At 46.5% G+C, this 14,630-nt stretch overlaps 1 protein-coding gene across 1 annotated transcript in view; it reads left to right on the plus strand.

Annotated features, from left to right (window-relative positions):
• Window positions 1-14,630, plus strand: part of LOC138526746 (cytoplasmic phosphatidylinositol transfer protein 1-like) — a 511,789-nt gene that overhangs the window by 282,888 nt on the left and 214,271 nt on the right. Inside the window, exon 2 of the mRNA XM_069637411.1 lies at window positions 3,231-3,379. Within this exon, the coding sequence (XP_069493512.1) occupies window positions 3,231-3,379 (149 nt within the window). The remainder of the gene's footprint in view (window positions 1-3,230; window positions 3,380-14,630) is intronic.

Consider the following 14,630-nt stretch of genomic DNA (forward strand, 5'->3'; position numbering starts at 1 on the left):
TGTTTTTACCGGCATTGCCAATGGAGATGTACAGAATTTTGTAAAGGCGGTATTCTGGGAAGGTAGTTAAACTAAGCATAGACTGCTGTGTTCTAAGTGGGAGTTTGCTGGAAATTTGCAAAAAGGAGTAACACACCGTGATTGTACAGCTAGGAGTATGCATGCATTAGGATGTGAACATTCCAATATACTCTTGTTTGAATAAATGTTTCTAGGTTTATACTAGTAGAATTCCAGTTTGAAAACTGTGAATAGATTGGGAATTGCCATACTGAAAGCATGCATATTTTTTTCAAATTAGGAATATACAGGTGTGGTTGAACCAGGAATGTCAAACTGCAAATATACTGCGATTGAACACTCTCGGAAATCAACTGGAATTATTTCCCAGTATGAAATGATATGATAGGGCATTTATAACGTGCCTATACACAAGTGTTTCAAGGCGCGACAAGGCAAGGGGGGGGACAAGGGAAGACAGACCATGATCTTACTAGGCCAGGTGTCATTCAGGATCACGCAAGTGCATGGGAAGCGGGAAAGGGAAAAGTGTGAGGGGGAAGGGAGAGGGGAAAGTGCAGTGCATGGGATAGTAGAATAAATAAGATTGTAAAACGGCCAGAAAGGTGGCCAGTGCAAGGTAAGTGCAGACATAAGTGCTGGTAGGGGGACTGTAAGGGATACAGAAAACAGTCCCCAGGTGCAGGGATTGCCAAGAAGGCAGTGCAGGTGTGCAACTGGTGGGACCTGGGCCCGAGATAACCAGTGCAGTATCAGCCAGGAATTAGGCAGGGGAGAGGGGGAGAGGAGGCAGAAGCAAAGAAGAATGTTTTGAGGTGCTTCCAAAACCAGAGATGGTTCTCCTCGAGGTTCAGGGAGGCAGGAAGGTTGTTCCAGAGGGAGGCCCCTGCCGAAGAGAGAGATCTCCTACCAACTTGTTGCTTGGAGAAGCGACTGACCCTGATTGAGTTGGAGGCGGATGAGCAAAGAGCTCGAGAAGGGAGATATTTAGGAAGAGAGAGTTGAAGGTATTGAGGTCCCAGAGCCCAGAAGGCCTTGTGGACAATGCAGAGGGTTTTGAACTTAATCCTCGCTGCCACTGGGAGCCAGGGCAGAGATTTCAGTCCTGGAGAGATATGATCCCTGGGCTTAAGGCCAAGGACAAGTCTCGCAGTCCTGTTCTGGATAAATTGCAGAGGGCGGAGAGTAGAGGCAGGCAGATTTAGGTAGAGGCTGTTACTATAGTCCAGCCTAGAGAGAACCAGAACTCTGGAGACAGTGAGTTTCTGGGGGAAGGAGAGGAAAGGAAGAATACCTTTGAGGAGGTTCAGCTGGTAGTGTGACTTCTTAGAGACGTCAGAGATGTGAGGAGAGAAGGAGAGTTTGGAGTCGAAGATGACCCCAAGGTTTTTTAGCCTTGCAGGTGGGAGCAGGAAGAGTGCCAAGAGAGGCTGACCAGAGAGCTGCAGGAAAGGAGGGAGTGGGTGTGCCGATGAGTAGAATCTAAGTCTTACTGGCATTAAGGCAGAGGTCATTGGCGGCACACCACTCCTGGATAGCAGACTGTCAGAGATGAGGGAGGGAGAGGAGGAGGCCGAGGGTGGCCTGAAAATGAGCTGGGTATCATCCGCATGGCACTGAAAATTGGGGCAGAGAGCAGCGATGCGGTGGGCAAGGAGTGCCAGGCACTGGTTGAACAGCTAGGGAGAGAGGTTAGACCCCTGGGGGACACCACAGGCAGAACAAAAAGATATCTGAGAGGAAGTAAAATGGTACTGTGCAGTAGCAGAGTGGGTGTGTACTCAAATTGAGAGCAAGAGGGCATTATGTTGGAATTGTACACTGTGGTACTGTACAATATGCTGGTGGTGTATATACATACATGAACCCCATGGGAACTGTGTGTACTGATTCATAAAATGGGAAATCTACTGGATTTGAGAAAATGGCCATACTACTGTAGTGCAAACTGAGAAGATTGTCAGACTAGGAATATAATAGGGTTGCAAAAGCCACCATTATACTGGAATTGAGAAATAGTGGAATGTGTGGGACGGTGCAAATAGTTCAGTAAACTTTGGGAATGTACGGGTGACATTCAACTTAGAATATACACAGGTGGTTGAGGATAGTAGGTTTGACTAACTCAGAGAATACATGAGTTAGGCTAACTGGCTATAAGCTGGGGCAGGTGTCTGTGTGGCTACATAGCACGCAGACTCCATGCTCCCAGTCCTGGACTACGCCCTGCATGTTTCTTTAGTTCCTTTTTAGTTTGGGCAACACCTATGAACCAAAACTATTGCATTAGAGTAGAGATGGGGATAAATGGCATATGAGGAGGGACACCCAGCTTGCAGGAGCTGTTTGGTTTTTTACCCACTCATGGACTGCCCATTGCTATGGTACTCTCCATGGCCATTCCTGCCCCTCCCGCCTAAATCACCTCCTCATGGGAACTCTTTAAGATAGCTTTATTCAAGCGTTAACATCCAACTTTGCACTGCGAGTGCCTGCCAGTGTTTTTCAAAACAGTCTACTTTGAATGAATGACTTAATCAGAGTTGTAAACGCATTAATAGCGTAATATTTCTTTTTTTTAACCATGTCTGGCTTCAGCCACCCTGTTTATAAGCACTAGTTTTGGCTTCGGTATAAGTATTGGGCATTTGCCAGGCACTGCTCTGATAGGCCCATGTACTCCCACCATTTTAGACCTGCTAGCATCAATAGGTAGTTAATGCCACTACAGCACTGCCTGGCAAGTGACTTTCCCATGCCTTCACAAAAGACCAAACTGTTGGCATTGCCAATGCCTGTCTAGATAATGCAGTGAGAGTAAATGTAAGAGAAGGTGTATGAGTGAGTGACTGGTGGGTGAATTAGTAGTAATGTGATAGCGTGTGTTTGAATGTTCTGGGTGGATTGGTGCGTGCCTGTGTGGAGGATGCAGTGTGAGTGGATGCGAGAGAAGGTGTATGTGTGTGACTGGAAACACGAGTGTTAGACACATCTGATGATCGTGTGCCATCACTTCCCACGATGTCACTTTGGGGCAGGGTCAAACGACACATCACTTCCTGTGATGTCCCCAGATGGCAAGGGATGTGTAATGTCACTTCCGCTACCCCATGCCTTTTGGTGAAATGCCGTCCCTGTGTCTCATACTCCTGTGCTTCTCTCGATATCCTATCTTCTCTTCATGTGTCTCTTTCTCTCCCTCTCTGCAGTACAAGATCGGGCAACTGTACATGATCAGCAAGCACAGCCACGAACAGAGCTCCGATGGAGAAGGGGTTGAAGTCGTCATCAACGAGCCCTTTGAGCACCCTGTCTATGGTCAAGGCCAATACACGGAAAAGAGGCTCCACCTGAACAGGTAGGCAGTAGAATAGATGTACTTGGTCATAACCGTTGAACTTCTACCATGCACGTCACTGTGGTTTGGACCTTGTTCTGTTGTTGCAATAATGTATCCATGTATATCAACCCCCTCTATCATCAATCTAGGATCACAAAATATTGCTCTAGTTCAGCAGAGCCCTTGTTATTTAGCTTTGGCATCTAACTTCTGATATACCAGCCTAGACAATATCCTTGTGTATCTGATCTAGAGAAGCGGTCAGGTCTTTCCTCAGCACAAAAGCAAATGTAAGTCAAGGAACTCTTGCATTTTCTTTTGTTGCTATTTCATTGCTGTCCGTCTTCTATCCTTGCAGGTGGAAGGTGCTGCCATGCATGTAGGCCTATTACCCCTTACCACATCAGCATCTATCTAATGGCTTCTGAGGGGGTTGGGCAAGGGCAATGGGGGGGCTCATATTCCCACTTAACTGATCAGCAGGACATTGCCCACAAGGTCCACCAGGAACAGTCCATGAAAATACCAAACGCAAAGATATTTGAGATGCACCAATCATAACTTAATGGCTACCCAGACTTTCAGAAGGAACCGGCATTGAGGATGTGCGTTGGCAGTGGTGGGGTTTAACAGCTGGAATAAGTTCCCCAGTGAAATCAGGGCACAGACTAAACATTTAAGGTTTAGGATAGTGGCCAAGGCTTGGTTCTGCAGTCTACACTGAATTCCTCTGAAGCATCTGAAACGTTGACTTTGTGGTTGTGAAACCCTGTGCTTGGTGTGCTTTTCATATTGTGTATTTTTCTGTGTGATGGTAACTATGTTTTCTGGCTTGCACTGTGACTGATTAAATGTGGTTTCCTCGTCCTCCCACCTTCCACCCTTTCCCCGGGCTTCAAAGCGGCCATTTCTGTTATTTGTTGAGCTACAAAATCTAAGAATGTAATAAAAATTAAAACAAATAACATAATGGGAAATAACTGAAAGAAGCAACAGTGGGATAACTATATCATGTACATGAGGTGGTAACTGGAATTGCTTGGGGTTACTGGATCAGTTGACTGTCCACTTGTAGGGATCGAAATTGGGATTGGATAAGTAGGAGCTAAAAGCGGATCCTGGTTATTCAGCATTAATCAGTGACCAGGAGCTACCACTGAGGAAGGAGGAGCGAGTACATAGAGTTCTGCAAATATAACTTCCACACAAGATGCAAAGATATTCTTTTGTCCATTATATATGGCATCTTATGATTTAACTATCATGCAGATGTGTTTGGTTGTTTATAGATTGTCCCAAACACAAACAGTTAAATTCACATAGGGTTGTTTGCTCGTCACCAGTTGGCTTTTGGAGCCAAAAGTAGCTCCTGGTAGCTGGTGGTGTCAAGCTAACCATACTCTGTTAGGCTCTATCCAAGAGCTAATAAACTCCCAGCTCCCTTTCAATTTCGAGCCCTTGGTATAAGATGGCAGCAACTGCACACATGAGGCTGCATAGTACATACGGCAATACTAACATGCATATAAAGCCTCAACTGGCATTAAATGGAATACATGGTGTATTTGAGGTTGTGCTTGACATATGATGGCAGCCCTTGTGCCTTTAAATCAAAAAGCGCTACCCAGGTAGAGCTTTGTGGTGCACTGATGCCTTTGCTTGTGGGCGCGCAATACATTTTAATAAAAGTAACTATACTGACAACTCAAAATAATGATTCAGTACTACATCCTGAACTTTGTCAATGTCTCTTTTTATTTCTTGAAATTGATTTGCCTCAGAATTTTTGTATTTGGAAAGGACCAGACCGAAAACACTAGAAGCAGATCTACCGTGATTGCTCGCAGGCCATGGGGCCCTCCCATTTGTCTCAACCCTATTATGCTGTGCTATCTTTTTCTATGACGGTGTGCGGGGCATGCCTGTTCAGTGTTTCGGATGCTCTGCAAAGGCTGCCTAGGAGGATGTTAGTTGTCAGGACATGGGTAGGGCAATACTAATAGGATTTCCAGGTCCGTCCAGCAGGGAGGCGCCAAATTATCCTTAGAAATAGCAAATGTTGCCTTATTGTTAGGCAAGGTCTGGCATAAATGTCACTTACCTTGTGTGAAAAAAATCAAGGACCAGTCCAAATTCTTGATGAAAAGAGGCAATGATAGAACAACGTTTACTAACTTGTATTCCCGCAGTCTTTAGGTGCCTGGACAACTGACGAAGGTTATTGTTTTAGGAAAAGCCTGTTTTTTTGTCTGAGGCAGGAGGAAGCCTCGGAAGGGTTTTTGTGGACCTACCATCGAAGGAAGCTACAGATGTTAGGGGATTTGAGAGTGAAATATCTGGCGGTCATGAATATGCTTTAGCATTCTACCCTAAAAAGCATTAACCAAACCAGTGGTCTGCGACATTTGGCTCTCCAGATGTTTTGAACTAAAACTCCCATCAGCCCTAGTGTGAGGAATTCGATCATACGTACAGTGGGTGTGTGCTCACCTGGGCTTTCTGAAATTTTAAATGAAATTGAATGATGGTAGATCAACCACCAGAAAATGTGTGGGGCTAATCCGCACACATTTTCATATGCTCACCGCATGACATACAAATAGACCAGTGTACTCTGGGTGGACATAGTCTACAGGCACCACCCTCCCACCCCCTGTCACATTTAGTTGAAATGTGACAGCCAAGAGTACAACAAGGCATCTCAGAAGGGGAAGGCAAAACCTTTCTCCTGCCATGACCAGCCTAATTAACTAACACAGGCTCCATGGATCGACCCTGTCCTTTGTTGGTGTTACGCTCAACCGGTCTCTGAAGAGGTGTTGGGGCACGGTTGCAGCCCTCCCGGGGGTGAGGTCGCCCGGGTCCGCCTTGGCCCTCTGCGCTTATGTGGTGACTGGTGGTAATAGGTGATGCTGCTCCTGTTGATTAGTTTTGGTGAGCACTCCGTCCTGCTGCTTCTGGCCGGGGCGCTTGTATGATCTGGACTGACTTCCTTCACTGGTTCCTTGCACGTGGTAGTCCAGTCCTGTTGTGACTAATCCACTATACTTCAGGTAAGTGTTCTTGTTTGCCTTTGTCTTTTCTCGTCTGTTTTTGTTGTATTGTAAAGTTTGTTGTCTTGTATTGCTGTCCGTTCCCCTTTTGATGTTTTCTCTTTTGCTTTCTTCCCTTGCAGGTGGTGTTGCCAGCCAGGCAGAAGCTGCAGAGCTGGAGGCGGCAGCCGGAGGGTATGAGGAACGAAGCTGCAGCGGTACAGTAGCTGGTAAATTGCTAACTAGCAGGCACGCAGGGTTGAAATGCGGCGCGGCCATAGGACGGGTGTTCTAACCTTGTCTTTCTTCTTCTTCACAGGGTCCGAGTTCGTGGATGCGGAGTCCAGGTGCTGCGGCGTCGGGATTAAGATAACTGGATGTCAGGAGATGAGTCCGCAGATGAAGCAATGAAGCACCAGTTTCCTGGAGGTGAGTATGCAGGAGAACGCCTGGTTTCAAAGGTAAGTAAACTGGACCAAGTGGCTTGAGCGTCACGTTGCATGCAAGTGCACACTAACGCGAAGCACCGTCCTTAAGGATGGAGCAGTTTATATAGCTGAGCTTCTGAAGCCACACCCACCAGGTTCAGCCTGCCTGCCACACCCTGCCACACCCAATGAGTCAGCACATGAAGACCAGGCCTAGGGAGCCACAGCCGATGAGTCAGCACATGAGGATGTTCTCTGGAACAAAGGCTTTCAGCTCCTGGAAAGTTCTTGTAAAATAAAAGCACTCCTGCACTGAAATAAAGTAAAAGCACTCCTGCACTGAAATAAAGTGTTCCTGTTCACATCTCTATATGAGCCTGGCGCTGGAGGCGCCAGGACTGAGTCCAGCCAGGGCCCCTGTGTTTATGGGTCCCAAAGGGACATAAGTGAGTCAAGTGACCCATTCCCCCCATCACTAGATGGTGTGGTTTTTGTGTTCTGGGGCCTGTAGCCATGACAGTTGGCTCTGCTGGTGGCAGTTTCTCATACGAATCAGAGTTAATTCAAATAGTCCCACAGGGGCCCAGCTTGCGGAACTAACAAAAGACAGGAAAACCCCAACAACCTTTCATATGCACTGTGTCAACCTGAATCCAGCTCCGGACTCCCAGTATCAAGGGCAATGGCCTGTCATGTCTGGGACTATGTGTTTAAAGTAGACAATCCATGCAGGGGGACCCCATTCAGAAGGTACAACTATGTGGATTGATGGAGACTGAACATCTGTTCTCGCCGCAGCTTCAAGGGAGACCTGCCACTTTAATCAGCAACCACAGAGAGATCCATTAACTAGAGAGCCCCTTTCTTCCACAACAGACAGGAAGATGGATGGAACTTAGTATTACATGTTTTCACCCATTTACCTTTTCTGTTGCCGGTTATGACCTCACGCACACAGGAAATTGTTGGTGGGGACCCAGTATTGGTTAATTAAGGTAGGCTTAGCTTACACCAATCACTGTGGCCCATTTGGTTTTAAAAGTAGGTTGAGCCCCTCTTTCGGGCACATCATCTGAAGTAACAAGAAGAATTCAGCATTGGATCCTTGCTGAAGGTACAGTCTTCCTTACAGCTTCCACCAGTGAAGGAAGGCCAAGACCTCCAACAGGGACGCAAGATCCCTCCCCTAAATACCTCACAGGGAACAGAGGGAGATACTGAATCCAGAGGACTCTATAGCAGCTCCAGAACCGGTACCCATCAAGCACACAGCGTGCCCTGCAAGGCTCTGCAGCAAGCTTCCTAGGTGGGACGTGCCAGAGAGTCTCTGAAACCAAACCAAGGACAAGGCAGCTGCCTGCAACACTCTCCTCAGCTTTAGGCCGTCTGCCTTATAGGAAGACACAAGCCTAGTGATGAAGCTAGGAGGAGTGCATCAACAAGCCTCTACCGCTGTCTGCCTTAAAGGACATTTTCGAGCCAGTTGAGCCCCTCAAGCTGCAACCAACTGCACAGCTAACTGTTGTTACGCTGCAGTTGCTAAATCCATCCGAAACGCTTCGACCAGTGCTTCAGAACCGCCGACTAGCATTGAGACAATGATTCAGGACCCTGAGCCGCCATGTAGGCCAGTCTGCAGCCGTCCGTCCAGCCTCACTCACCGAACTGCCTGTTGCCTCATACCCACAGCTGTCTCCCGTCTTGAACTCTGTCGCAGAAACTGCAAAGTGCCCTAAAAGCGACTAAATGTTGTCGAGCACCAAGAACTTCTATAAACACAAGGTACATTGTCGTCCTGTCCCCCTGGTCCTTCTCCGAAGGGCCTTTGTGACATTTTATGACCCTTTGTATTGAAACCAAGTATGTTTGAACTATTGCGATTCATTACTTTACTGACTACCGTCCTGTCAGTGTCTAGAGTGCATCCCTTTTCTTTCTTGAAACTGTCTGTCCTCTGCATTCCTTTACAGGATAGGATGTATTTCGTTGTGTGCTAGAACTGTCTGTTGAATAATAATAAAGTAGATATTTGTATACAACCTTGAGAGGACAGTCCCTTTTATCAGTGGGTAATAATTGTATTTTCGCTGTATTGCAACTAATCAACAATCCATGACCTTAAGGCAATAAGCCTGCCGTTCCGTCCACGTTACCAAAATTGGACAAGGAGGTCTTATAATTCACTTGTATTCCAATCTGTTCGGATCCCTTCTGGTGTAGTAGAGGTGTGGGGCTGATTGATGGTTTAGAAACCGATATTCTTCCCTTGGTGCCCCCAGAAGTTGATTCCTCACACCTAGTCAGCGCATTAAGGTTGAGGAATCATGGGAGTCGTAGCCCAAAACATCTACAGAGCCACAAGTTGCAGACCCCTGAACTAAACAAATGTTTTTGAATTGTACATAGTGAAAAGCTTTTCTATGTCCGGCGAAGGGAGAAATATGTGCATAGCGAAGGATTGCCTCTGGTCTTTGCGATTCTTACCTGCCAATGTAAGCCAAACCTAAAATAAAGTTTAAAATCAGCCAGCGTTTAATCCATTATAAAACCAGGCTGTTCAGGCGTGTTAGCTTTTAATCCTTCATAATATTAGCCGCGCTGTCTGCCACGCCATCATGACTCTGGTAGGTGTTTCACAAATTGAATAGAAGCAATTTGAAAAGAAAAATATTGTTTCAGCGACAAGAAGTATTGGTGTGTGTTTGCTTATTCATGGGCACTCATAAAATTGGCATGATGAAAGCTTTTTGTCCTATTAAAAAAATGTTTGCGACTTCAGATGCATCCAGCAAGGTGAGAAAGTGTTTTTCTCTGAAATTCCCAGAATGCTGTTTATTATTCACGGCCCAGGTTCTGCGTTTGCGGGTGACAGGCGACCACAAGCCTTCAGAACGCATCCCATTTTCTAACCATTTGAAAATTCTAGAGAAAACCTCCACGCACATGCATTGTGGCTGCTTGCCATCGGGGAGGGGCTGGTGCCATCACCATTTAACAGATTAAGGTAAGCGCACACGAACAAGAAACACGTTTCTCTGAATGCAGCTCTCAGCCACTGTGGCAAAATGTGCGTGTCAAGATGTCGGTTTACTTGAGGGCGGAATACGTTAACTGGGAATTAAACTATGCGGGGTAAACAGCGGAAAGAGAGCCACAACGATAGCGTGGTCGGAGGTTTACATTTTCTATTTGGCTGCAGGGAGGGTTTTCATGCCGTTTGCTGAGCGCTGGCCCCTTGCTGCTACCCGGAGGCACCTGCAGCATTATTCCTTTAGCAGGTCTGACTCCCCGAGGACACTGTTTACGAGTGTCATGGCTCTTAAAAAACGACTTGCTCATGGAACATGCTCGACGGGGAGTCTTCGAAGCCGCTTTCTGCTGCCATGGTGCTATGAGATGGAGGTGACCTTCAGGAAACCGCCACTGCGTCACCAGGCTCAGACTGGCCTATAGCAATGCCTGAACCAAAAACGTAAATTGCTAGTGTGTTTTTTGGATCAAAGTGGGCCCGCTTTTTTGTCCAATGTGGGCCAGTTTGATGAGTTACTTCACTATGTGGCTAGTAGTTCTGACTATTGTTGCTGAATACATATTCTTTAAATTGCACAATTTGCATCACATTTTATAAAAAAATAAACTCCCCCTTGGTTACTATTCAAACAGTCTTTCACAAAAGGAATGAATTGCCATTTGCAACTGCGGGCTATTTTTTCATTGATGCCTGAGACAATTGTATGCCCCAGTCCGACCCTGTGCCGCACTAGCACCTTCTCTTGGGCCACACGAAAAAGCTCCCTGGGCTTGCGGAAATAGTGTCATCCACGCGGTAGTGAGGAGCTAGCGATGGAGCAGGTGTGTCAGGGTGTATGGCAGAGCAAGGAAGTCCAGAGTATTGGAGGGCTGGAGCCAGAGTATGCTTAACAGTAGCAAAAAAACCCGAATAACAAAAGGACACCCCTGCCGCAAACGCCATTGGTACGTTCTCCAATGAGCACCAAGTGGATTTGGTGATCAGCCTATAAGCGCCTCAACCGGCTTGCTCCGTTCCTCTACAGGAAATCGCTCAGGAAGAGAAAGAAGGCCCTTCCAGCAATGAGTAAGAGTGTGATATTGTACACCTGGAACAACTAGAGAAGCTGCTGGTACATGGATCTACTAGACATTATGGCCCCACGCATGGAGCAACACATGGCTCTGGCGTAGGGAGGTGGGCAACAGTGAAATTGTGGGGCAACAGAAAACGAAAGGACACAGTAAAAACAGTGCATGCCATGTGAAGCATTCAGTAGATAACTCCAGGAATATGAATAATACAGGAGCCTCACCTACAATATGTGTTACTGTGACAGAATGCTCCCTGCAAGGGAGGGAAGACTGAATTACTTTGATTTGTAAGATAAAAATGTTGTGGGTGATTCTGATTTTAACAGGGATGCCTTCTAATCAGACCCACTTTTATAATGCTTCATGCCAACACATAGTGCATACATGTACCTTTGCTGAGACAGTCTCCTGACATCGCCCACTGACTGCCCTGTTGTTGCAGCAGAGCAGCTTGTGCGTATTTATTTATTTATGTATTAATAAAGCGCGGGTAGCCCACAGGCATGGGTGCAGAGATAGACACAGTGAACTAAACATTAAAGATGAGATCTGGACAAGGCTTCTGGAAAACAAAGTTCCAACAGCAAGAGGTGTTTTTAAAAAAAAATAATCTGCACCTCTGGGTCAAATTCTTATAATGGTGTACCCCAGCAGCCTTGTGTCATATTAATACCTAACTGTAATCCATGTCCGGTTCTCACCTGGTGGCTAGGCTACTGAGGTTACACAATTATCCAGCCACAAGCAGTGGATGTCATATTATTGTGAGCTTGGAGAGGTGATACATTCGTGACAGGCCCGGTAGGTATTAGCTGTCTGGCCTGGGTCTACCCACAACAACCATGCGAGTCCCAGCACAGGATGTTTCTTCTTTAATCCCCCTGAGGAATGTTGACACCTCCCACTGGGGAAAAGGAACAATCCCCAGGAAGTTCCCCAAGTACCACTACCTGGAAGACAGTCCCACCGTGATCATGGCCCTCTCACACCAGGGTGTTGATTACTGGATTCCTTTTGAAATAGGCAGTCATAGGAAGGGGGTAGAGTTGGAGTATCCCAGATAATGAGTTCAGAGCATAGAGGGGTCTCACCCTCTTGGATTTCCCAGGGCTCCCCAGACTTCATGTCCCCGCTCCTTGCTTCCCCCAAACAAGGCACTCTGAGTATGACATCAACAGGCAAAGGCCAGCTGTTACAGCAGCCTGGATTGGACCCTTTACAACAGGCTTGATCTGAGCCAATCCACTGTAGCAATTTGCCTTTGTGGCAGAGGAGACACTCCACTAAGTTGATTAATCTATTCCAGAGTCCTCTGCCATGCAAAGGACCCTGCAAACCTTTCTGGGCAAGAAGGGCAGAAGAAAGGACACATCATGCCCCTGAGATGCTCTACTGGGTCTCCCAACAATCACAGAACTCAGAAAGCAAACCCTGGCTCTCCCTGCATCATTGACCAGCCTCAGTGCCAGTTGGGCATCTACAGCACCATCCAATCCACTGCAAGGGAATCAACTGGGTCATCCTTGGACCACAACCGTATTTCAGAGTTTTACTCGAAACTGATGCCAAAGCCTCGCCGTCACTGCATATGAGACCTGCCAAGTCGTCTATTCTCCCCAACTCGACACCAACACCTAATTAGCAACTCTTGGAGCCCCATCACCATGTTGAGCCAACAGCGCACGATCACCACTAAAGGACAGTCTTTCCTTCTCCATGCCAAAGGCCACCAAGTATTCCAACTTGACCAGCCTGACATGGCCTGCCGTCCACTGCCTCTTTGAGCCAAAGCTGCTGCCGAACAGCGATGCATCGTTGGAACCTATTGCCGCCTCTCGACGTCTTGCTCCCTGCTTGGCACTGAAAGTGCCCAGACTCCCAGTTCAACCCTGATTAGCCAAGCCTGATGCTGGTGGGCCCCAAAGATAAGAACATCCCCATGGCCTGCCCTAAATGACACTGGTTGGACTAGGCTACTATTCCAACCCACCAGATCCACAATAACTTGGTAGAGATCTGGGATATAGGACACACAGATTCTTTTACCAAACCTAGTGGAAATATTCCCACTAAACGGTGGGTGTACCACCGTGTTTTATGATAAGACACACGAAGGGCCAGCAACACCATTAAAAGACAACTGTTGACTGACCTTAGTGTGCAGTTTTTAGTATAGGAAAGTAGTGAGCCAGGCTAGGGAGAGTATTACCCACTCCCCCCCTTTCCCCTTCCCCCAGATATGCAATACACCAGCGCCTGACTAGGGATACCACATCTCAAGGGATAGTGAGTTTGTCTTCTGGAGAGGGACATCTAGCTAGTAGCAGGGACTTAAGCGGAAGGTTGAATCACTTTTTTTAAGGTAACATAATTGGTTCTACTCATGATGTGTTAACATAAATGGAGAGGGAGACAGAATCCGAATACCCTTATGACTTCAATTGTATTGACTGCCCTAAATGACACTAGTGGCTTTTAAGCCACCTTCTCTACCTTTTGAAAGACATCTTCACAAACTTCTCATTTTGCTGCTGACATTTTTGCCTGAGTGCCACTGTATTCCACGCCGGAGGTCCCTTTACTTTAAAGTCTGCGTTCTCTTTGTTTTCCCCTACAGGAGTTGCCGGTAGTGTTTATGTTAGTTCTGTGTCAGTTTAATGAAGTTTCCAATTAAGGTTGGTCATTATTTTATATTGGTACCACCATACTACTGTTGTCGTTTGGATGACTTCTATACCAGCCCACGCCTCTCCTGAATTGTACGGCCAGCCCCGGTCCATATTACCAAAAGCAGCAAAAGAGGTATACAGGTCAGGATGTGCCTGTTTCACCTTTATGATAGGCATCACTGCTGTTTTAGTGGGCTGAACTGGCTCTTTAGCCACTATTCACCCCTGTACTCCTGCAGAACAGTAGTAATTATGTGACAGCCCACTGCCGGTGCTAACAAGCCAATGCATGCCAAACCCCCAAAACGAGGGAAAGACACACATTTTGGCTTTTGTGTAAATGTGGGATAGCCATCTTCCAGATATTGCCATAATGGTTCTACCTGGTCATACGATAGCAGCATCTGGAAAATGGTGCCTGGATATATTCAGGCAATGCCTGGAAAATGCCTGCCTAATGCTTAAACAAGAGCCAACATGGTTGGCTTCTGCAGTGCATGTTCTTAACAGGAATTCAGTGCAAGAAGCAGATGCAAGAACACACATACTGCTTATAAATCAATTCGTTGAAGACACACTTGATTAAGACATGTGTATTACAGCAGGTGCGTGCAACAAAGCCAGGGCCTTTCAAAAGACAGCATAGAAGTGACTATCTCAATGAGATCCAAGGACTGTGTGTTGTGGGCGGGGAGGGTCACTTAGTGGGTTGGAATGGCCCAATAGTGGGCCATGGGTGGGTAAAAATCCAAACAACACCCACAGGCTGTGTGTCCCACGTCACGTCACATCTCATCTATTTTTAATTGTATGACATTTATTTCATTTTGTTGTTAGGTTTCTGCCAGTAACCATACACAACACAAAAGGCATGAAGACATGTAATTGTTAAAGCTATCAGTTTACACCGTATTTACTGATTTCATGATGTTCTCATTTATATACAAAACATCTATTGTAATGTTTAATTGCCTGGTGCATGACAAAATGAGACCGAGCTTCCAGAATAGGCGAAACTTCATTTTCCAAGAAATGC

The sequence above is a fragment of the Ambystoma mexicanum genome, chromosome 1q, assembly GCF_040938575.1.
Source record: "Ambystoma mexicanum isolate Mex_15411 chromosome 1q, UKY_AmexF1_1, whole genome shotgun sequence".
Taxonomy (NCBI): Eukaryota; Metazoa; Chordata; class Amphibia; order Caudata; family Ambystomatidae; genus Ambystoma; species Ambystoma mexicanum.